The following is a 25,156-nucleotide window of genomic DNA, read 5'->3' as shown; positions in this document are numbered from 1 at the left end:
AGAATATATAAATATATGCATAAACAATGTCAGAGCAGCATAGACTGAGACAGTTTACACATATGAGATGAGAAATGAAATGTAAACATTATTAAAGGGACATTATTAAAGTGACTAGTGTTCCATTTATTAAATGGCCAATGATTTCAAGTCTATTTGTAGGCTGCAGCCTCTCTGTGCTAGTGATGGCTATTTAACAGTCTGATGGTCTTGAGATAGTTTTTCAGTCTTTCGGTCCCAGCTTTGATGCACCTGTACTGACCTCGCCTTCTGAATGATAGCGGGTGAAGAGGCAGTGGCTCGGGTAATAACAAAGAATAAATGTGTGTGCCTCTAATTATGTCAATCTGTGTGTGGGGTTGTTTGAGAAGAATGTGATTGTCAGCCCTAACAATCCATTCTAGCAGCTCATCAGGCTCCGAAAAAGTCTTCATTGATGACGTTTTCTTTCTATTCCAGGGCACAGCAGAGGAACTTCATTGATTCCACTCCTTCATCAATACAAACAGTGAACATCTGAAATTCACCCTCAACTTTGATGCGCATGAAACAAATTACCTGGACATTTTGATTAAGAGGGAGGGGAGTGGCTTTAGCACAGACCTATACAGGAAGCCGACGGGCAGGAATTCCGTTATGTGGAGACAGCTTCCACCCTACACCCCTAGAAAATAGCTTCTCCATCAGCCAAGACAGTCATATACACAGAGTGACTATGACGAACAAACTGATTGTCTGGATGAGCGTTTCAGACAGCGGGGTTACCCAGAGGAATGGCTGCATGACGCAAGTGATCATTCTAAAAATATGACCCAGGATGACAGCTTGAACCTCCCCTCCCTCCAGACCAACACGTTCAATGCTTCCTTCAGTACTCCCCAAACGTCCCCACCCTCCAGACCAACACGTTCAATGCTTCCTTCAGTACTCCCCAAACGTCCCCACCCTCCAGACCAACACGTTCAATGCTTCCTTCAGTACTCCCCAAACCTCCCCTCCCTCCAGACGAACACGTTCAATGCTTCCTTCAGTACTCCCCAAACCTCCCTTCCCTCCAGACCAACACGTTCAATGCTTCCTTCAGTACTCCCCAAACCTCCCCTCCCTCCAGACCAACACGTTCAATGCTTCCTTCAGTACTCCCCAAACCTCCCTTCCCTCCAGACCAACACGTTCAATGCTTCCTTCAGTACTCCCCAAACCTCCCCTCCCTCCAGACCAACACGTTCAATGCTTCCTTCAGTACTCCCCAAACCTCCCCTCCCTCCAGACCAACATGTTCAATGCTTCCTTCAGTGCTCCCCACTTGGTAAACAGTTAGACCACATCATTAAACGTATTATGGCTGCAGGGGCAGTATTGAGTAGCTTGGATGAAAGGTGCCCAGAGTAAATGGCGTACACCTCAGTCTCAGTTGCTAATAAATGCATATTTTTATTAGTATTGGATAGAAAACACTCTAAAACTGTTTGAATGATGTCTGTGAATATAACAGAACTCATATGGCAGGCAAAAACCTGAGAAGAAATCCAAACAGGAAGTGGGAAATCTGAGGTTGATCGATTTTCAACCCAGCCCCTATTGAATACACAGTGGGATATGGATCAAGTTGCACTTCCTAGGGCTTCCACTAGATGTCAACCGTCTTTAGAAACTTGAATGAGGCTTCAACTGTGATGTGGGGCTGAATGAGAGCTAAATGAGTCAGGTGTCTGGCAGAGAGCCAGGTCCTGGTCATGCACATTTCACATGGTAGCGACCTGCGTTCCATTGCTTCTCTACAGACAATGGAATTCTCCGGTTGGAACGTTATTGAAGATTTATGATAAAAACATCCTAAAGATTGATTCTACGACCTGTAATATAACTTTTTGAAGTTTTTGTCCGACGTTATGCTGGACCTGCACGAGCGTTTGGATTTGTGTACCTAACGCCCTAACAAAAGTAGCTATTTGGACATAAATAATGGACATTATCGAACAAATCAAACATTTATTGTGGAACTAGGATTCCTGGGAGTGGATTCTGATGAAGATCATCAATGGTAAGGGAATATTTATAATGTTATTTCTGATTTCTGTTGACTCCAACATGGCGGATAATTTTATTTGTTTTCTGAGCGCTGTTATCAGATTATTGAATGGTTTGCTTTTTCCGTAAAGTTTTTTTGTAATCTGACACAGCGGTTGCATTAAGGAGAGGTACAGTGGGGCAAAAAAGTATTTAGTCAGCCACCAATTGTGCAAGTTCTCCCACTTAAAAATATGAGAGACCTGTAATTTTCATCATAGGTACACTTGAACTATGACAGACAAAATTATTATTTTTTCTCCAGAAAATCACATTGTAGGATTTTTAATGAATTTATTTGCAAATTATGGTGGAAAATAAGTATTTGGTCAATAACAAAAGTTTATCTCAATACTTTGTTATATACCCTTTGTTGGCAATGACAGAGGTCAAATGTTTTCTGTAAGTCTTCACAAGGTTTTCACACACTGTTGCTGGTATTTTGGCCCATTTCTCCATGCAGATCTCCTCTAGAGCAGTGATGTTTTGGGGCTGTTGCTGGGAAACACAGACTTTCAACTCCCTCCAAAGATTTTCTATGGGGTTGAGATCTGGAGACTGGATAGGCCACTCCAGGACCTTGAAATGCTTCTTACGAAGCCACTCCTTCGTTGCCCGGGCGGTGTGTTTGGGATCATACTGAAAGACCCAGCCACGTTTCATCTTCAATGCCCTTGCTGATGGTAGGCTTTGTTACTTTGGTCCCAGCTCTCTGCAGGTCATTCACTAGGTCCCCCCGTGTGGTTCTGGGATTTTTGCTCACCGTTCTTGTGATCATTTTGACCCCACGGGGTGAGATCTTGTGTGGAGCCCCAGATCGAGGGAGATTATCAGTGGTCTTGTATGTCTTCCATTTCCTAATAATTGCTCCCACAGTTGATTTCTTCAAACAGAGCTGCTTACCTATTGCAGATTCAGTCTTCCCAGCCTGGTGTAGGTCTACAATTTTGTTTCTGGTGTCCTTTGACAGCTCTTTGGTCTTGGCCATAGTGGAGTTTGGAGTGTGACTGTTTGAGGTTGTGGACAGGTATATTTTATACTGATAACAAGTTCAAACAGGTGCCATTAATACAGGTAACGAGTGGAGGACAGAGGAGCCTCTTAAAGAAGAAGTTACATGTCTGTGAGAGCCAGAAATCTTGCTTGTTTGTAGGTGACCAAATACTTATTTTCCACCATAATTTGCAAATAAATTCATTAAAAATCCTACAATGTGATTTTCTGGATTTTTTTTCAAAATTTGTCTGTCATAGTTGAAGTGTACCTATTATGAAAATTACAGGCCTCTCTCATCTTTCTAAGTGGGAGAACTTGCACAATTGGTGGCTGACTAAATACTTTTTTGCCCCACTGTATATCTATATTTCCATGTCTAACAATTGTATTTTCATCAACATTTATAATGAGTATTTCTGTAAAATTATGTGTCTCTGCAATATCACCGGATGTTTTTGGAACTAGTGAACGTAACGCGCCAATGTATACTGAGATGTTTTTATGTGAATATGAACTTTATCAAACAAAACATATATGTATTGTGTAACATTAAGTCCTAAGTGTGTCATCTGATGAAGATCATCAAAGGTTAGTGATTAATTTTATCTCTATTCATGGTTTTTGTGACTCCTCTCTTTGGCTGGAAAAATGGCTGTGTTTCTCTGTGAGTTGGTGGGGACCTAACGTAATCGTTTGTGGTGCTTTCGCTGTAAAGCCTATTTGAAATCAGACACTGTGGTGGGATTAACAACAAGATTACCTTTAAAACGGTATAAAATACATGTATGTTTGAGGAATTTTAATTATGAGATTACTGTTGTTTTGAATTTGGCGCCCTGCACTTTCATTGGCTGTTGTCATATCGATCCCGTTAACGGGATTGCAGCCATAAGAAATTGTTAAAAACACTGGTACATCTTGATCACTGATCCACAACTGGAGAAGACGTTTAAAGAACCCCAGGAGGGTAGTCTTCAGACACGCCCCCAACATCAGTCAATTGGTGGTGAGGTCTGATTTTCCACCGGCGCCACGTAGTACCTTCCTAGATAATGTGCCGGACGGTAATTATAGATGTGGCCAATGTACCCAGTGTAACTTTACAAACAAATGTACCGAGTTAAATCATCCTATTACAAGCCAGACCATTAAGATTAAGGGCATCGTTACATGTTCCACAGTAAATGTGATCCACCTGATCAAGTGTATTTGTGGTCTTTGCTGTGTAGGAAAAACAAAATGAGCTCTGTAAACAAGGATAGCAGCACACAGGAGTAATATCAGGACCCTTGACCAGAGAAACAAGGATATCAGATCACAGGAGTAATATCAGGACCCTTGACCAGAGAAACAAGCATATCAGAACACAGGAGTAATATCAGGACCCTTGACCAGAGAAACCGTGTGGCTGCGCATTTCATGGAGGCTCGTTACAACATCAGCTCTCTGAGCTACTTTGGTATCGAACATGTTAAATCTCCTAGGAGAGAATAAACTGATAATCTATTTTTGAGAAGAGAATTGGATTGTGTACCATGTCTCCTAGGGGTCTGAACCAAGAGTTTGATATCAGACCATTTCTAACATGAATACATCAAGTTGATGTGTCTTTCCTTGCAGGTTTCCACTTTGTCATTATATACATATACAGTATATTATTGTCTGAACTACTACATGTGGTCATTATATACATATACAGTATATTGTTGTCTGAACTACTACATATGGTCATTATATACAGTATATTATTGTCTGAACTACTACATGTGGTCATTATATACATATACAGTATATTATTGTCTGAACTACTACATATGGTCATTATATACAGTATATTATTGCCTGAACTACTACATGTGGTCATTATATACAGTATATTATTGTCTGAACTACTACATGTGGTCATTATATACATATACAGTATATTATTGTCTGAACTACTACATATGGTCATTATATACAGTATATTATTGTCTGAACTACTACATGTGGTCATTATATACAGTATATTATTGTCTGTACTACTACATGTGGTCAATATATACAGTATATTATTGTCTGAACTGCTACATGTGGTCATTATATACAGTATATTATTGTCTGAACTACTACATGTGGTCATTATATACCGTATATTATTGTCTGAACTACTACATGTGGTCATTATATACATATACAGTATATTATTGTCTGGACTACTACATGCGGTCATTATATACAGTATATTATTGTTTGTACTACTACATGTGGTCATTATATACAGTGTATTATTGTCTGAACTAGTACATGTGGTTATTATATACAGTATATTATTGTCTGTACTACTACATGTGGTCATTATATACAGTGTATATTGTCTGTACTACTACATGTGGTCATTATATACAGTGTATTATTGTCTGAACTACTACATGTGGTCATTATATACAGTGTATTATTGTCTGAACTAGTACATGTGGTTGTTATATACAGTATATTATTGTCTGAACTACTACATGTGGTCATTATATACAGTGTATTATTGTCTGAACTAGTACATGTGGTCGTTATATACATACACATGAAGCTTTTGTAAACAGTGTGGAGGCCTTCTTGTTCTTTAACAAAGCTTTTGTAAACAGTGTGGGGGCCTTCTTGTTCATTATCAAAGATTTGTAAACAGTGTGGGGGCCTTCTTGTTCTTTATCAAATCTTTTGTAAACAGTGTGCGGGCCTTCTTGTTCTTTAACAAAGCTTTTGTAAACAGTGTGTGGGCCTTCTTGTTCTTTAACAAAGCTTTTGTAAACAGTGTGTGGGCCTTCTTGTTCTTTAACAAAGCTTTTGTAAACAGTGTGGGGGCCTTCTTGTTCTTTAACAAAGCTTTTGTAAACAGTGTGGGGGCCTTCTTGTTCATTATCAAAGATTTGTAAACAGTGTGGGGGCCTTCTTGTTCTTTATCAAATCTTTTGTAAACAGTGCGGGGGCCTTGTTCTTTTACAAAGCTTTTGTAAACTGTGTGGGGCCTTGTTCTTTATCAAAGCTTTTGTAAATAGCATGTGGGCCTTCTTGTTCTTTATCAAAGCTTTTGTAAACAGTGTGTGGGCCTTCTTGTTCTTTAATCGATTTGATAAAACAATCGTCATCACATTAATGATAAATGTCCAGAGACACTATGTTTACATGGGTATTGGGATCTGACCTCATTGATCTGTCAGTAAGCTATGTTTACATGGGTATTGGGATCTGACCTCATTGATCTGTCAGTAAGCTGTGTTCACATGGGTATTGGGAGCTAACCTCATTGATCTGTCAGTAAGCTATGTTTACATGGGTATTGGGATTTGACCTCATTGATCTGTCAGTAAGCTATGTTTACATGGGTATTGGGATCTAACCTCATTGATCTGTCACTAAGCTATGTCTACATGGGTATTGGGAACTTACCTCATTGATCTGTCAGTAAGCTATATTTACATTGGTATTGGGATCTGACCTCATTGATCTGTCAGTAAGCTATGTCTACAAGCCAAATGTGCTGAGATGGAGCAGCTGAACTCAGCCAACTGTGCTGAGATGGAGCAGCTGAACTCAGCCAATTGTGCTGAGATGGAGCAGCTGAACTGAGCCAACTGTGCTGAGATGGAGCAGCTGAACTCAGCCGATTTCAAGTTAAATTGTGTTGTGAGGGAGTAATTTCCTTCTTTGATCACTTTGAGGATGTGAGCTAGCCTAGCTTCTTCCTGAGATGTCATGTTGCCATCTTGCGTTTCCAAGGAGGCCATGGTCAGAGGTTCTTTCTTCGTCGTTTCTTGACCTGCTTCTTGGCCTCCCTTGCCTTGTTTTTGTCTCGTAGGCATATCACCACACTTGGCTACAGTGTAGTAATCAGTATGTTGTTTTTGTCTCATAGACATATCCCCACACTTGGCTACAGTGTAGTAATCAGTATGTTGTTTTTGTCTCATAGACATATCCCCACACTTGGCTACAGTGTAGCAATCAGTATGTTGTTTTTGTCATGTAGACATATCCCCACACTTGGCTACAGTGTAGTAATCAGTATGTTGTTTTTGTCGCGTAGACATATCCCCACACTTGGCTACAGTGTAGTAATCAGTATGTTGTTTTTGTCTGGTAGGCATATCACCACACTTGGCTACAGTCTAGTAATCAGTATGTTGTTGTTGTTGTCTCGTAGACATATCCCCACACTTGGCAGTGTACTACAGTGTAGTAATCAGTATGGGTGAAGTTAAAGTTTTAGGATAAGTTTGTTAAAGATTTATCGGGAGCTCTCGGTCACACTTCTTCCTTCGCTGCATGACAGCCAGAGAGGTGAGAGGTCACATGGTTTAGATGGTAAATATTTGTGTTCCCTTAGCGGTTCATCATGTAAGCAAAAGGGAATATGTTTGATCATCTATGTTTATTTACATTAGTGCAAGTTGTCCACTGATATTGGTGTAATTTCTCACCCCTTTTGACTGTATGAGTTATTTTCCCCTCAGACACACACATTTGATATCATGGTCATTTGTGTCAAATGTACTTTTCCCCACTCATTCACCCGATCTCTTTACATTGCTTATGCATATTCGGAGGCCTGACTGCGTCCAGACTGTCAAAGGCCCATCCTGGTAGATCTGAACCTAATACAGCTTGGAATGATCGGATGACAGAAGTCACATTTAGGTGCCAGGTGTAACTGAGGCCATAGATGCTCCATATCCATTACTTTGAGTGTTTTATATAACTAAATGTGTTTCTGGGTTGCAGGGGCAGTCAAAAAATGGAACAGCATGGCTACAAAACATGACATCAGCAGAGCTGTGGGAGACCACCGCAAGCCCCTGGTAGAGTCAGGGGTGTTTACCACTCCTTCAGCAAACTTGAAAAGTGGGATTGATACTGTTTTTCATACTAAGAGGGACCAAGAGTCTGTTGATTGGTCAGTCATTGGGTTCATTTGTTTTACAATATGATCAAATCAAGCTTTATTTATACAGCACATTTCAGACATGGATGAAACAATGGTTTCACAGGAAAAATGGAAAAAAAATGAAAATAAACAAATATTTAGTACACAAACATGAGGATAAAAAACAATAACTGAAAGACTAAATGAGCATTCTAAAGAAATGCCATTGATTAAAATATTAATTGGATGCAATATCCAACCCAAAATATAAGCTTGTTTTACTCCATTGTTTGTTGTTACGTTCCCCAGCAAGAAAACCAGAAATGTCCCTTAAATAGAAGAGGGAACTAACAAAGAGTCACTGACAACAACCACAACTAAACAGGTGGGGTTTTAGGAGGGGTTCTGAAAGACACTATGGGGGTGTCCACTGAAAGTTGACTAGTAACAACAACTGGGACATAAAAGACAGACACTATATCTGCCCAAGAAGAGGCAAACAAAAGAAACACCAAACTTAAAGACAGGAGGGAAACCAAAAAGGTGGAGCAACTAAAGGTGTTGACTCTCAATATCCATCAAGACAACTGGAGCACTGGGCCAGACACTCTTAAATAGAACCTGGACCAGCTCAGGTGGAACACCTTCCCACTAACGAGATGGACAAGCCAGCACAGGTGTAACACATACCTACTAACGAGGTGACACTAATCAGTGTCCCGAAGACACATTTCAGTTGTACAACTGACTAGGTATCCCCCAAACAAAAAAGAATCAGAACTCTAGAACCTAAACAAAACTCATCTCCAATATGGAAAAATGTGCAGTCAAAATAAATTGTGATCCATGGTAACACATTGACAAACACAAATATTTTTGACTGCCCACCCTTGAGACAATCAGCAACCAAGTTGTCCTTACCACGGACATGTCTGATTTCAAGAGGGAAATCCTGCAATATCCTTAGTAACTTTACACCTCACTGCTTCTCTCTCTTTTCAGGGTACACTTGATAGGCATGTTGTTGGATCGGGGCCCAGTCCATAATGTCATTCTCTAGTACATTTGGGTTGGCACATCTGAGAATAAACCCTGATATTCTAAAAGCAGGGCAACAATGTCAATATAATTGCAATCAAAAATTGTCAGTTGGTTGCATAAATAATCACGATGACTAAATATTACATGAATTGTAAATATAAAATATCAACACCAAATGTACATCCCTTTTTCATATGTTTTGGCAATATTTCACTTACACGTCCTGTTAAAACTAACAGCTCAAAAAACACACAGAATCTGGGAATAATGTGTACATCAGTGGTTAGAAGACAATTTGTAGAAAACAGCTAGCTACATATTGATTCAAGTGGGTCGCCAACGTGGTAAGTGCAACACAACTATTTTTTTATTAGTCATTTTTTGTTAGACCACATAAATAGTACTCTTTTCAATTCAGAGCCTGGATTTCCCCCTGAGGCCAATATCCTTATGCTGAAATCAATAGAACAGGGGACAAATATTTAGGGTTCTACATTATGACACCATTAAAATACTCCTACTACAACGTTAAAACCTTCTAAATAGTGAGATTCTATTTCATTGATATCGTGAAACAACTCATTCCTGTATGTATTTTCTGATGTTTGATCAGAGATCTTTTACTAGAGTATCTCTTGTCACATTGATCACAGCTATAAGGTTTCTCTCCTGTGTGTGTTCTCTGGTGTATAGTCAGACTGCTAGACGTAACAAAACTCTTCCCACATTGATCACAGCTATACGGTTTCTCTCCTGTGTGTGTTCTCTGGTGTGATATCAGGCTGAATGACTGACTAAAAGTCTTCCCACATTGTTTACAGTTATATGGTTTCTCTCCTGTGTGTGTTCTCTGATGTTTAGTCAGACTGCTAGATGTAACATATCTATTCCCACATTGATCACATCTATAAGGTTTCTCTCCTGTGTGTGTTCTCTGGTGTGATTCTAAACATCCTGAAGAAACAAAACTCTTTCCACAGTGAGAGCAGCTAAATAGTTTCTCTCCTGTGTGTGTTCTCTGGTGTTTAGTCAGACTGCTACATGTAAGATATCTCTTCCCACATTGATCACAGCAATAAGGTTTCTCTCCTGTGTGGATTCTCTGATGAATTGTAATGCCTGCTGAGGAGGTGAATCTCTTCCCACAGTCAGAGCAGCAATGAGATTTTTTCCCTGTGGGTCTCTGCTGGTGTTTCCTGAGGAATTCTGATGTGGAAAGAATATTCTCTGCCTCGTCAGCATCATGATGTTGTTGTTGAGGCTCCCCAGAGGATCCATGATAGCCACGTCTCTCTCCTGTGTGAACAACAAAGTCAGACAGATGGTTAAAGGCCCACAACAGCAGAAATCCACTGTAAAAAGGTGATGCCAACAGCGTAGCAATGATGTTGTACAACAATTGACTGTAATTGTCTGTAATGAATTCAAAATTATTTGACAATGGTCTTAAGACAGTCAAGTGAGAAAGTCCTATTTTGTCTTGTTTTCACATCTGTAGAAACATCGATGATTTTAGGCTAGAAGAAAGTTAAAGTTGTTGAAATCCTAAGTACTGTGCCAGACGACTTTTGGTCTCCAATATAGGCCCCTGACCGTGTTTGCTAAAACTGCAGCACAAGGGCGATGCGCACACAATTTGATTGCATTAACTCCTCCCTGCTAATGAGGAAACCAATAGTTATGGATGTAATAGATCTACCTGGAGCAAAAATGGTGAGCAAAGATTTTTGTTTTTCACAAAGTATTCTGAATATTACAGCGCAAGATCAGGAGTGCTATTCAAGGAGGCTCACATTAAGTTCTGTGTCTATTCACTAATTCACTACCATGGGGGAAAACTCATGGGAGTTCTCATAGGCTGACAGCAAAAATAGCCTCCATTTACAGGTTGCTTATGAGTGCATTTCACATTACTTTTGGATTATAATTGTACGTCTTGTTTGAATGTCCTGTGTTATTGTTGCAAATCAACTACTTTATACTTAAACACTTCAACCAGTACGGAGGGTTTGTACACTAATTGACCCATAACTTAACCTAACAATAAAATAGATCTACTTTAGGACCCATAACTTCACCTAATATAAACCTACTGTAGGATCTATAACTTCACCTAACAACAACACAGACCTACTGTAACAATACATCATGTAGATGTATATAATGAACAGACTAGGTCTATACTGATCCTACATGGTGTAACAATACATAATGTAGATGTACAGTGCCTTGCGAAAGTATTCGGCCCCCTTGAACTTTGCGACCATTTGCCACATTTCAGGCTTCAAACAAAGATATAAAACTATTTTTTTGTGAAGAATCAACAACAAGTGGGACACAATCATGAAGTGGAACTACATTTATTGGATATTTCAAACTTTTTTAACAAATCCAAAACTGAAAAATTGGGCGTGCAAAATTATTCGGCCCCCTTAAGTTAATACTTTGTAGCGACACCTTTTGCTGCGATTACAGCTGTAAGTCGCTTGGGGTATGTCTATCAGTTTTGCACATCGAGAGACTGAAATTATTTCCCATTCCTCCTTGCAAAACAGCTCGAGCTCAGTGAGGTTGGATGGAGAGCATTTGTGAACAGCAGTTTTCAGTTCTTTCCACAGATTCTCGATTGGATTCAGGTCTGGACTTTGACTTGGCCATTCTAACACCTGAATATGTTTATTTTTTAACCATTCCATTGTAGATTTTGCTTTATGTTTTGGATCATTGTCTTGTTGGAAGACAAATCTCCGTCCCAGTCTCAGGTCTTTTGCAGACTCCATCAGATTTTCTTCCAGAATGGTCCTGTATTTGGCTCCATCCATCTTCCCATCAATTTTAACCATCTTCCCTGTCCCTGCTGAAGAAAAGCAGGCCCAAACCATGATGCTGCCACCACCATGTTTGACAGTGGGGATGGTGTGTTCAGGGTGATGAGCTGTGTTGCTTTTACGCCAAACATAACGTTTTGCATTGTTGCCAAAAAGTTCACTTTTGGTTTCATCTGACCAGAGCACCTTCTTCCACATGTTTGGTGTGTCTCCCAGGTGGCTTGTGGCAAACTTTAAAACAACACTTTTTATGGATATCTTTAAGAAATGGCTTTCTTCTTGCCACTCTTCCATAAAGGCCAGATTTGTGCAATATACGACTGATTGTTGTCCTATGGACAGAGTCTCCCACCTCAGCTGTAGATCTCTGCAGTTCATCCAGAGTGATCATGGGCCTCTTGGCTGCATCTCTGATCAGTCTTCTCCTTGTATGAGCTGAAAGTTTAGAGGGACGGCCAGGTCTTGGTAGATTTGCAGTGGTCTGATACTCCTTCCATTTCAATATTATCGCTTGCACAGTGCTCCTTGGGATGTTTAAAGCTTGGGAAATATTTTTGTATCCAAATCCGGCTTTAAACTTCTTCACAACAGTATCTCGGACCTGCCTGGTGTGTTCCTTGTTCTTCATGATGCTCTCTGCGCTTTTAACGGACCTCTGAGACTATCACAGTGCAGGTGCATTTATACGGAGACTTGATTACACACAGGTGGATTGTATTTATCATCATTAGTCATTTAGGTCAACATTGGATCATTCAGAGATCCTCACTGAACTTCTGGAGAGAGTTTGCTGCACTGAAAGTAAAGGGGCTGAATAATTTTGCACGCCCAATTTTTCAGTTTTTGATTTGTTAAAAAAGTTTGAAATATCGTTCCACTTCATGATTGTGTCCCACTTGTTGTTGATTCTTCACAAAAAAATACAGTTTTATATCTTTATGTTTGAAGCCTGAAATGTGGCAAAAGGTCGCAAAGTTCAAGGGGGCCGAAAACTTTCGCAAGGCACTGTATATAATGAACAGACTGGGTCTATACTGCTCCTACATGGTGTAACAATACATCATGTAGATGTATATAATGAATAGACTAGGTCTATACTGCTCCTACATGGTGTAACAATACATCACGTAGATGTATATAATGAACAGACTAGGTCTATACTGCTCCTACTTGGTTTAACAATACAGTGCATTCGGAAAGTATTCAGACCCCTTCACTTTTTCCACATTTTTGTACATCACCACCTTATTCTAAAATGGATTTTCAAAAACTCTATCTACAATACCCCAAAATGATAAACCAAAAACACTTATATTTTTTTGCTAATTTATTAAAATAAACAGAAAAATCATATTTACGTAAGTATTCAGACTCTTTACTACGTACTTTGTTGAAACACCTTTGGCAGCGATTACAGCCTCCAGCCTTCTTGGGTATGACACTACAAGCTTGGCACACCTGTATTTGGGGAGTTTCTCCAATTATTCTCTGCAGATCCTCTCAAGCCCTGTTAGGCTGGATGGGGAGCTTTGCTACACAGCTATTTTCAGGTCTCTCCAGAGACGTTTGATCTAGTTCAAGTCCGGGCTCTGGCTGGGCCACTCAAGGATATTCAGAGACTTGTCCCGAAGTCACTCCTGAGCTGTCTTGGCTGTGGCTTTGGGTCATTGTCCTTTTGGTAGGTGAACCTTCGCCCCGGTCTGAGGTCCTGGGCTCTCTGTAGCAGGTTTTCATCAAGTATCTCTCTGCACTCTGTTCATCTTTCCCTCAATCCCGACTAGTCTCCCAGTCTCTGCAGCTGAAAAACATCTCCACAGCATGATGCTGCCGCCACCACCACCATGCTTTACGCCAGGCTAGCCGCTTGGCAGTCAGGCCAAAGAGTTCAATCTTGGTTTAATCAGACCACAGAATCTTGTTTCTCATGGTCTGAGAGTCCTTTAGGTGCCTTTTGTCAAACTCCAAGCAGGCTGTCATGTGCCTTTTACTGAGGAGTGGCCTCCGTCTGGCCAGTCAACCATAAAGGCCTGATTGGTTGAGTGCTGCATGAGATGATTGTGTTTCTGGAAGGTTCTCCAATCTCCACAGAGGAACTCTGTCAGAGTGAACATCGGGTCCTTCTCCCCTTACTGCTCAGTTTGGCCGGGCGGCCAGCTCTAGGAAGAGTCTTGGTGGTTCCAAACTGCTTCCATTTAAGAATGTGCTCTTGGGGACCTTCAATGCTGCAGATATTTTTTGGTACCCTTCCCCTATCTGTGCCTCAACACAATCCTGTCTCGGAGCTCTATGGACAATTTCTTCGACCTCATGGCTTGAAATTTGCTCTGACATGCATTGTCAACTGTGGGACCTTATATAGACCGGTATAATCATAAACAATATGTTTTCATGTGGCATAAACAAAAACACAAATTCTCAGTCAAAAATATTAGTCAGAATACAGCCTTTCTATTTTCTCATGTAATTTCAGGTTCTCTGACTGGGAAAATGTCCTTCCACACACAGAGAGAGCAGTGGTCAGACTTTTATCGTGTGTTTCCTCTTATGCTCCTTCTGGCTCCCTAACTGAATAGAACTCATTCCACAGTGGGAACAGTGAGAAGTCTGGTCCCTCTCCTACCAAAGACAGAGTATTTAGTTAAATACTAAAAAGAGAACGGAATTAAACCTCCATAAAATAAAACTGTCTTCCTGCGAGGCTAGATTCCTCAAAAACCTGAAGTCAGTTTTCAGAACATACCATAATTTTCATAACTTGGTGGCTGCCCCAAATAATAATAATAATGTAGAACATTAAATCTAACCTTACTTTCATGTTTATAGGCTGAGCAGAGCTCTATAAAAGGGAACGGGAAAGGGGGATACCTAGTCAGTTGTACAACTGAATGCATTCAACTGAAATGTGTCTGCATTTAACCCAACCACTCCAAATCAGAGAGGTGCGGGGGGCTGCCTTAAATCGACATCCACATCTTCAGTGCCCGGCTTTTCTTCTGTGTGTATTCTCTCATGCCTTTTCAGGGTAGCTAACACGGTAAAACTCTTTCTACACTGGAAGCAGTGGTAAGGCTCTTCTCCTGTGTGTATTCTCTCATGCAGTTTTAGGATCCCTCTCAGAGTCTGGTTCCCCTGAAGGACACTTCCTGCTGTCATAGTGAGAGTCTGGTCTCTCTCCTGCCAAAGACAAACAGTATCTAGTTAAACAGAGACCTGAATGAAACCTCCACATGATAAAGCGGTCTTCCTTTGAGGTTTAACCTAGAATAGATACCTCAATAAAAGAGCAGAACTGGTCATCACAGAGTGGCTGTAGTGCTTTGTAGGCTGGGTAAATCAATTTGAATTCATAACATTTTGACAGCGTCCCTTTTGATAAAAAAAAAGAAGCTTTCCTTACATTGTTTGACTATGGAAGAAGTGGTAAGAAAGTGGTTTTTGTAACTGAATATAAAAACATTCATGAGATATACAGTACCAGACAAAAGTTGACACACCTACTCATTCAAGGGTTATTCTTGTTTTTTTATTTCTACATTGTAGAATAATAGTGAAAACTATGAAAACACATATGGAATCATGTAGTAACCAAAAAAGTGGTAAACTACTCAAAATATATGGAATGCTTTTCCAACAGTCTTGAAGGAGTTCCCACATATGCTGAGCACTCGTTGGCTGCTTTTCCTTCACTCTGCTGTCCAATTCATCCCAAACCATCTCAATTGGGTTGAGGTCGAGTGATTGTGGCGGCCAGGTCATCTGACGCAGCACTCCATCACTCTCCTTTTTGGTCAAATAGCCCATAACCCAGCCTGGAGGAGTGCTGGGTCATTGTCCTGTTGAAAAACAAATGATAGTCCCACTAAGCGCAAACCAGATGGGATAGCATATTGTTTCAGAATGCTGTGGTAGCCAGACAGGTGTGTGCCTTTCCAAATCATGTCCAATCAATTGAATTTACAACAGGTGGACTCCAATCAAGTTTGAAGAAACATCTCAAGGATGATTAATGGAAACAAAAGATGCACCTGAGCTCAATTTAGTGTCTCATAGCAAAGGTCAGAATACTTAGGTAAATATGGCATTCGTTTTTTAAATAAATGTGATTTTCTTTCTAAAAACCCATTTTTGCTTTTTCATTATGGGGCATTGCTTGTAGAATGATTCAGATTTTTATTTATTGTAGAATAAGGCTGTAACGTAACATAATGTGGAAAGACTTTAGTGACATAAATAAGGGATTAAAGACATTGTTTTATATATCTCATAAAGGACAGACACTTCCGTACAAACTTCCTTTAGATCTTGGGGGGAAACAATGTTACTATGGTTACTGTTGTTCCATGTTGTGAATGTTATCCAATGTGTTACTATGGTTACTGTTGTTCCATTTTGTGAATGTTATCCAATGTGTTACTATAGGTTACAGCAGTACGGCCAAATCATGTTTTGACATCAATTAACTTTTTAATATTTTTGTTGATACTTCAAGGGGTCTTACAATTCAAAATCAGAACGCAAAATCATCCTTGGTATAACCTTCTTAAAACAGTACTATACTGGGGAAGCCCTTCATGTCGGAGGGTGTTTCTACAGTACTATACTGGGGAAGCCCTTCATGTTGGAGGGTGTTTTATCTTTGACACTTCAGCAACTGGTTACAGTGTGTTAGTACAAGGTGTGGAGATGGGTTGCATGGAAGTTCCTTTATATAATGTGGAACTGGAATCTGATCTTATGTCTCATTCCGTTGTCGTTGTAGTGAGTCCTAGCCTATCGGTGAAGGGGGTCTCATTCATATTGGGAAATTATTTGGCTGGAGGGAAGGTTGTGCCAAATCCTGTCGTTTGTAAGGAACCCAGAATTGAGGAACCTGATGGGTTATCAGAAAAGTACCCTACAATGTTCTCAGCATGTTCCATTACACGTGCTCAGTCTAGGAAATTCACCGGGAGCAAGTCTAGTGTTGAGGATGTTAGCGATCCCACCATGGTCGATCTGTCAAACATTTATGGGTGATCCTGATTTCGGTAAACCTCCAGAGTTTGAAAACCCCAAAGGTGAGAGTTTGTAGAACCTCTGAATGAAGAGAGGATCCCTATAGTTGACACTTGGATGTCTAGGAAGCAGCTGATTGCTGAACAGAGAAGAGATGTTTCTGGGAAGCAGCTGATTGATGAACAAAGTAAAGATGTTTCACCCTCTCCTATTTTTGCTGAGATACATCCAGAAGAGGAGTTTAATGAAGTTTCCATTGGTAATTTTGACAGAAATGGTGTTCTAACGAAGAAACGGCGTTCTAACGAGGAAACGGCGTTCTAACGAGGAAACGGCGGTCTAACGAGGAAACGGCGGTCTAACGAGGAAACGGCGGTCTAACGAGGAAACGGCGGTCTCACTCCACTTCTGGACAAGACGATTGGCCCAATTTATCTCAAATTGTTGTTCCAGTTGCGCTTCAGCAAGAGATACTGAGGTTGGCTCACGATGGTAGTATGGCAGGCCATCTTGGGGTCAACAAGAAGGCTGAAACAGGATGTTGTGGCTCACTGTAAATCCTGTGGCGTTTGCCAGCGGGCAGGTAAACCGAACCAAGCCGAACAAGTTGCACCTTTGCAGCCTATTCCTGCTTTTGACAAACCTTTCAGCAGGTTTCTGGTGGACTGTGTTGGTCCTTTGCCTAAAGCCAAGATTGGTAAGTATTTCAACTAGTGATAGACTATTTATATTTATTTGTAATGGGGAATTGATATAACAAACTCAATCTAAGGGAAATCAATACACACAATGAAACAATGAAGGAGCAAGAATTGGTGGAAGCCAGCGGAGGAAATTCTGAAGAGAGACTCACCAATATCTTCACCACACAACCCTCCCCTTCTTCTTGACTCAACATTTTAAATTATACTCAAGAGACACTATCTTCACACATATTTGAGCTGCTTTTCACTGACAGCCACAACTCAATAATCAGCGAGGCATATTGCCACACACATTGCCCAAATAGGCAAAATCTTGTGATTACAAGCTTCTGATTTGAAACCAAACACAGGCATTTTTTTAAAAGAAGCTAATGATCCCTGATTCATCTGTGGCAACGTCATGCTTTCTGGTCAAGAATTGTATTGATTTCTGTGTAGACAGGAGTAATTTGAAATTTGGGACAATTTATTTACCTGTTGGACCCACTGCTATGCCATTTCTCTCCTGTTCTATTGGACCCACCACTATGTCATTTCTCTCCTGTTCTATTGGACACACCACTATGTCATTTCTCTCCTGTTCTATTGGACACACCACTATGTCATTTCTCTCCTGTTCTATTGGACACACCACTATGTCATTCTCTCCTTTTCTATTGGACACACCACTATGTCATTTCTCTCCTGTTCTATTGGACACACCACTATGCCATTTCTCTCCTGTTCTATTGGAGACCCACCACTATGTCATTTCTCTCCTTTTCTATTGGTTTTTATATCAACTTTATTTTGTTGTCCAGAAGCCAAAGGCACAATCCTAGTTGGTGCAGCTTTAGACTCCCCCTCTTTCTAAGTTCATAAAAGAGATTTTCATCTGTCAGATATGAACCTCTATCAGGTGGACTGTATAGAACGGTGTGTTCATGTCTGTCAGATATGAACCTCTATCAGGTGGACTGTATAGAACGGTGTGTTCATCTCTGTCAGATATGAACCTCTACCAGGTGGACTGTATAGAACGGTGTGTTCATCTCTGTCAGATATGAACCTCTACCTGGTGGACTGTATAGAACGGAGTGTCCTAATAAAACACTGTAGGAGTTGTCTCCAGATGGTTATGCATATTCATGACATGAGGCTAGTAGCTTAGCATCTCTCTCCATTGAATACAGGCGGTTGACTTCAACAACTCTCATAGAATATATTTTTGAAAATGATTACAATAATTATTAGTATCCACCAATCCAAAGAAAGGTGTGAGCTAGAGAACCAGCAGTGCCGCTTTGTGGACAACGACTCCCCTTGTTAGGGCGAAGAGACATCTTGTCAGTATATCCATAATCTTTGGTGTAGCCAACTCAACTCTCGCATGGCACTATTGGGCAGCAACGTGTGTAGTAAAAAAATCACTACATGAATACCACTACAAGCCATGCCCCCCAGTCTGCGGTCAGCAGATAACATATATATTTGAGAATAGTCTAAGTCAAACAAGGGGTAGCTTGCTCTCTACATAGTCTGATTCTAGACATAACAGTCATAATTCTAGGGCCCTCCGTTGAAGAGGTATTGACGAGCCAACTCCGAATATCCAAAGTTAAAAACTAATTTAAGGCGATACTTACTGGTGTTACTCAGATCTCTGATTTCCACCTCTTCATCTTTCAATGTGACAGTAATCTCTCCTTCCTTCTTCACTCCAAAAACTGCATCCTCCTCTTCTTTTACTGTAACATCCTCCTCCTCTTTCACTCTGAACGAGTCTTCCTCTTCTTCTTTCACGGTAACAGCCTCACCCTCTACTTCTTGTTTTACTGTGACATCCTCCTCTTCCGTCTCCTCTTTCACGACAATGTTCAGCCCCAGAGCTTCTTTCTCCGTCCAGCAGACCTCCTCTTCTTTAACAGGAGGGGAGTAGTTTAGGGAGCTCATGTTCGGGGATGTTAGCTAGCTAGCTATCATTAGCGACTAGGCTAGTGCTAACTTAACCAGCCAGCTACTATAGCTGACTAATAAAAAATAACGTAATATTAAATAGGTTAACAAGTAAATAAGACAGAAGCGTGTCTAAAACACAGAAGCTAATATACACTGAAAGCGTCTAAATAGCTTGAATCTTTCGGCTATGTTGGCTAGCAAGCTACCGAGGTGGTTGACTAGCTGTTTATGAAGAACCGTCCACTAGATTATACGTCACGCTAGCAGCATCGCCTGAAAGACGCACATCGCCGTCTGCTGACTGGAGTGGGAAACGCAGTCAACTGGATCATATTTTATTTTCAGACAAAGATTATTTTAAATTGATTTAATTAAATAATACTATTATATTTAGACATACAAAATGTGTTGATTGATTAGTGCGAAGATTTTTTTTTTACTACAGCACATTTAAGACCGTTTCATTAAGTCATACTAAATCTAAATAAGTAGCTAGCTACTGGTGTAACAATACATCATGTAGATGTATACTACCGTACAAATGTTTGGGGTCACATAGAAAATCTCCTTGTTTTTGAAAGAAAATCACTTTTATTTGTCCATTAAAATAACATCATATTGATTGGAAATACAGTGTTGGCATTGTTATTGTTGTAAATCACTATTGTAGCTGGAAACGGCAGATTTTTTCATGGAATATCTACATAGGTGTACAGGGGCCCATTATCAGCAACCATCACTGCTGTGTTCCAATGGCACGTTGTGTTAGCTAACCCAAGTGTATCATTTAAAAGGCTAATTGATCAATAGAAAATTATTTTGCAATTTTGTTAGCACAGCTGAAAACTGTTGTGCTGATTTAACAAAGCTTTTGTTAACAGTGTTTTTGCATAACAATCAGGCAGTAGAACAACAATAATCATCACCCTCTTGACCAATCTTCCCTCCCCTTAACATTGGGTTTGAATCAGACCCTGAGTGTGCCTGGTGGTCATTGGTTTTGATTCAGACCCTGCCAGTGTGCCAAGTGGACATTGGGTTTGATTCAGACCCTGCCAGTGTACCAGGAGGACATTGGATTTGATTCAGACCCTGCCAGTGTGTCAGGTGGACATTAGGTTTGATTCAGACCCTGCCAGCATGGCCAGAAATGGTCAGTAACTTATAACCACAGAACCACCCCAGACCTTTCATGCATGACTAAAAACACCTAGGTATTAGATTTACTGCCATGGTCTAGTTTGTCATTGCATCAGACACCATTCACAATGCTGGCTGAGGTACGAGTAAATCATGACATATTATTTCATAACCATTCACAATGCTGGCTGAGGTACGAGTAAAACATGACATATTATTTCCTAACCATTCACAATGCTGGCTGAGGTACGAGTAAATCATGACATATTATTTCCTAACCATTCACAATGCTGGCTGAGGTACGAGTAAAACATGGCATATTATTTCCTAACCATTCACAATGCTGGCCGAGATACGAGTAAAACATGACATATTATTCCCTAACCATTCACAATGCTGGCTGAGGTACGAGTAAAACATGACATATTATTTCCTAACCATTCACAATGCTGGCTGAGGTACGAGTAAAACATGACATATTATTTCCTAACCATTCACAATTCTGGCTGAGGTACGAGTAAAACATGACCTATTATTTTCTAACCATTCACAATGCTGGCTGAGGTATGCGTAAAACATGAAATATTATTTCCTAATTGTAAAAAATGGCAAGGCTTTATCTCAGTGGGCTGTTCCATTTTTGAGGAAAGCAGGAAGTGTTGTGAGTAACAGAACTGCCTGAGATGTGGGGGAAGGGAAGCAGCTCATTGATTGGCTGTAGTGACAAGGGTCCCTCCAAAAATGTATCACTATTCCAACTGACATGTCAAATTCTCCCCCAAATCTACCACTAATAGGCCAAGCCTCCACAGAGCCTGTCTTGTATTGACAAACAGAACAAATCATTTGACATTCAAATATGTCATTTTAAATAGCTCAATTCAATCGAGCTGGGCCTTTTAAAACACAGACTGTTGTTCCTGCTGTAGATGTTATGCCTTTGTACAGTTAGAGGATCAGTTCTCCTCCACAATGCATACACAGTACCGGTCAATTGTTTGGACACACCTCCAAATTCAATGTTTTTTCTTTATTGTAACTAGTGTCTACATTGTAGAATAATAGTGGAGACATCAAAACTATGAAATAACTCATATGGAATCATGTAGTAACCAAAAAAAGTGTTAAACAAATAAAAATATATTCTATATTTTAAATTCTCCAAGTTTCTCATTTTAAAAGGCTAATTGCTCATTGAAAATAATTTTGCAATTATGTTAGCACAGCTGAAAAAGGTTGTTCTGATTAAAGAAGCAATAAAACTGGCCTTCGTTAGACTAGTTGAGTATTTTTTAAATTTTACTAGGCAAGTCAGTTAAGAACAAATTCTTATTTTCAATGACGGCCTAATTATTATTCCAATTATAAATCATTATTTATAACCTTGTCAACATCTTGACTATATTTCCTATTCATTATGCAACTCATTTCATATCTGTTTTCATGGAAAACAAGGACATTTCTAATTGACCCCAAACTTTTATCTGGAGCATCAGCATTTGTTGTTTCGATTACAGGCTCAAAATGGCCAGAAACAAATCATTTTCTTCTGAAAATCGTTAGTCTGTTCTATTTCTGAGAAATGAAGGCTATTCCATGTGAGAAATTGCCAAGAAACTGAAGATCTCGTACAATGCTGTGTACTACTCCCTTCACAGAAAAGCGCAAACTGGCCTAACCAGAATAGAAGGTGTTCCCAGTGCGCAACTGAGCAAGAGGAAAAGTACATTAGTATCTCATTTGAGAAACAGACGCCTCACAAGTCCTCAACTGGCTTAAATAGTACCTGCAAAACACCAGTCTCACCGTCAACAGTGAAAAGGCGACTCCAGGATGTTGACCTTCTAGGCAGAGTTGCAAAGAAAAATCCATATCTCAGACCGTTTAAAAAGAAAGAAAAGATTAAGATGGGCAAAATAACACAGACATTGGGCAGAGGAAGATTGGAAAAAAGTTTTATGGACAGACAAATCTAAGTTTGAGGGGTTCGGATCACAAACAAGATCATTCGTGAGATCCAGAAAAAATGAAAAAATGCTGGATATTTTCTGTCAAGCATGGTGGCTGGTAATGTGATGGTCTGGGGGTGCTTTGGTGGTGGTAAAGTGGGAGATTATACAGGGTAAAAGGGATCCATTTTGCAATGCCATGCCATACGCTGTGGACGACGCTTAATTGGAGCCAATTTCCTCCTACAACAGGACAGTGACCCAAAGCACAGCTACAAACTATGCAAGAACTATTTAGGGAAGAAGCAGTCAGCTGGTATTATGTCCATAATGGAGTGGCCAGCACAGTTACCGGATCTCAACCCTATTGAGCTGTTGTGGGAGCAGCTTGACCATATGATACGTAAGAAGTGCCCATCAAGCCAATCCAACTTGTGGGAGATGCTTCAGGAAGCATGGGGGGAAATCTCTTCAGATTACCTCAACAAATTGACAACTAGAATGCCAAAGGTCTGCAAGGCTGTAATTGCTAAAGCAAAGTTTGAAGGACACAATTATTATTCCAATTATAAATCATTATTTATAACCTTGTCAACATCTTGACTATATTTCCTATTCATTATGCAACTCATTTCATACCTGTTTTCATGGAAAACAAGGACATTTCTAATTGACCCCAAACTTTTGAACGGTAATGTAGGTTCAACAGGTTTGAGCAACACAGAATTTAGAACAGTCACATTATTATAGATGACGTCCCACATGCCCTAGAGCGTGCGCAGCATCGCCTTTATGTCATCTACTAAACCACTGGCCATGTTCGAGAGCATGAAATTCATGCTGAATTGTGGGTAAATGGTGACTGGCTGACTGATTTATAAATAATAATGAGTAGTTATTTATGATATAAGGTGATTTGTAAATCAGTCAGCTGGCAGTCGCCTGCAGTGTCGAACAAGCCCAATACCAAACCAATCAGGTTCAACGAAATGAATCTTCAGAAGTCATTGATGACGTGCTGCTGATAAAGTGATACAGGCATCAGCACACTGCTTTGAAATATACTGCTTAGTGTTTTGGAAGCATTCCTCGTAGATCCGGTATTAAACATAACATCCCTACCGAAAAGTTGACAAAACAAAAAGGACCAAGCAGGTTGATTTTTCCTTTTGTTTTGAGCCCATGGCAGGAAGGCACCAGAGTCTACCGTGTTAACACAAGTTCCCTCTAGATAACACAACCACACAGTTCATGAAAAGCATTAGGTGTGGCTAACATTTGCAAGCTTGAGCTAGATACCGACCTAGCATACAAACTCGGTAGCACAGAGTAGATCCTCCAGATGACGTTGAGAAACAGCGCATTGTGGGTAGTTTCGAAGATATCTGGAAATAAGTGAATAAATATGTAATGACGCAAAAACATAACTGTTTATACTTATAGGTAACCAGATCTTCAATACAACTAACTCACCATCTCTTTAACCACACTGTTTTGTTACACTGGTGAGTAAAAACTCATGCTTCCTACACTTTTTGTCTGAATAATTAAATATATGTTTTACTCAACTGCGTTACCCAATCCAGTCAGCAGATGGCGGTGTGGGACTTTAAGGCAATGCTGCTAGTGTGACGTATAATCTAGTGGACGGAAAGCTTCTTTCAACAGCAGCAACAGTTTTTCAGCCACCTTGACAGCTTGCTAGACAAAATAGCCGAGCCAATAAAGCTCTTTAGATGCTTTCATATTTATTAGCCACTGTGTTTTAAACACACTTCTGTCGTCTAGTTAGTTATCCGATTTAATTTCACATTTACGGTGTTGTTGTTATTGGTCAGCTAGCGGGCTGGTTAAGTTAGCATTAGCCTAGCTAACATCTCCGACCGCGGTCACTAAGCTACTCTCCAGTTAATGAAGATGAGGTCTGCTGAACGGAGGAAGAGGAGAATATCACAGTAAAACAAGAAGTAGAGGGTGAGGCCGTTACTGTGAAAGAAGAAAAAGACGCATTCAGAGTGAAAGAGGAGAAGGATGCAGTTTGTGGAGTGAAAGAGGAGGAAGGGGAGATGACTGTTACATCGAAAAAGGAGGAGGAAGAAGAGGAGGAAACTGGATATCTGGGCCCGGTTTCCCAAACTCATCTTAAGGCATCCAATGGTTCTAACGGTGAACTTAGCAATAAGATGGTTTTGAGAAACCGTTCCCTGATTAAAAACTTGTTATGGCTGCAATCCCGTTAACGGCATAATTGTCATCAACAACCGCTGAATAGCATAGCGCTACAATAAATAAATATTACTAAAAATATTTATATTCATGAAATCACAAGTGCAATATAGGAAAACACATTTTAGCCTTTTGTTAATCCACCTGTCGTGTCAGATTTTGAAATTATCCTTTACAGCGAAAGCAATCCAAGCGTTTGTGTAAATTTATCGATCGCTCGACAAAACATTAAGTACACTTAGCATCAAGTAGTTCGGTCACGAAAATCAGAAAAACAATCAAATTAATCGTTTACCTTTGATGATCTTCGGATGTTTTCACTCATGGGACTCCCAGTTACACAATAAATGTTCCTTTTGTTCCATAAAGATA

The 25,156-nt window shown here is 40.1% G+C and overlaps 1 protein-coding gene across 2 annotated transcripts; it reads right to left on the bottom strand.

Annotated features, from left to right (window-relative positions):
• Nucleotides 1-9,083: 9,083 nt before the first annotated feature.
• On the bottom strand, nt 9,084-19,919 carry LOC121839964 (gastrula zinc finger protein XlCGF17.1-like). 2 transcript variants are annotated; one of them, XM_042300598.1, is made up of 2 exons: nt 19,157-19,779; nt 9,084-10,300 (listed from the first exon to the last, which is right to left on the bottom strand). In XM_042300598.1, the coding sequence occupies exons 1-2, from the start codon at nt 19,461-19,463 to the stop codon at nt 9,558-9,560; spliced, it is 1,050 nt and encodes a 349-aa protein (XP_042156532.1). In that variant the 5' UTR covers nt 19,464-19,779; the 3' UTR covers nt 9,084-9,557. The 2 variants fall into 2 exon arrangements, with proteins under 2 accessions (XP_042156532.1, XP_042156533.1); XM_042300599.1 differs by lacking the exon at nt 9,084-10,300 and adding an exon at nt 14,785-15,006 and having other exon boundaries at nt 19,157-19,919.
• Between the last annotated feature and the right edge of the window lie 5,237 nt (nt 19,920-25,156).

This window comes from Oncorhynchus tshawytscha, linkage group LG18 (assembly GCF_018296145.1).
Source record: "Oncorhynchus tshawytscha isolate Ot180627B linkage group LG18, Otsh_v2.0, whole genome shotgun sequence".
NCBI classification, from domain to species: Eukaryota; Metazoa; Chordata; class Actinopteri; order Salmoniformes; family Salmonidae; genus Oncorhynchus; species Oncorhynchus tshawytscha.
Note: the sequence above shows the minus strand (reverse complement) of the source record. Positions and strands in the feature narration are given on the sequence as shown.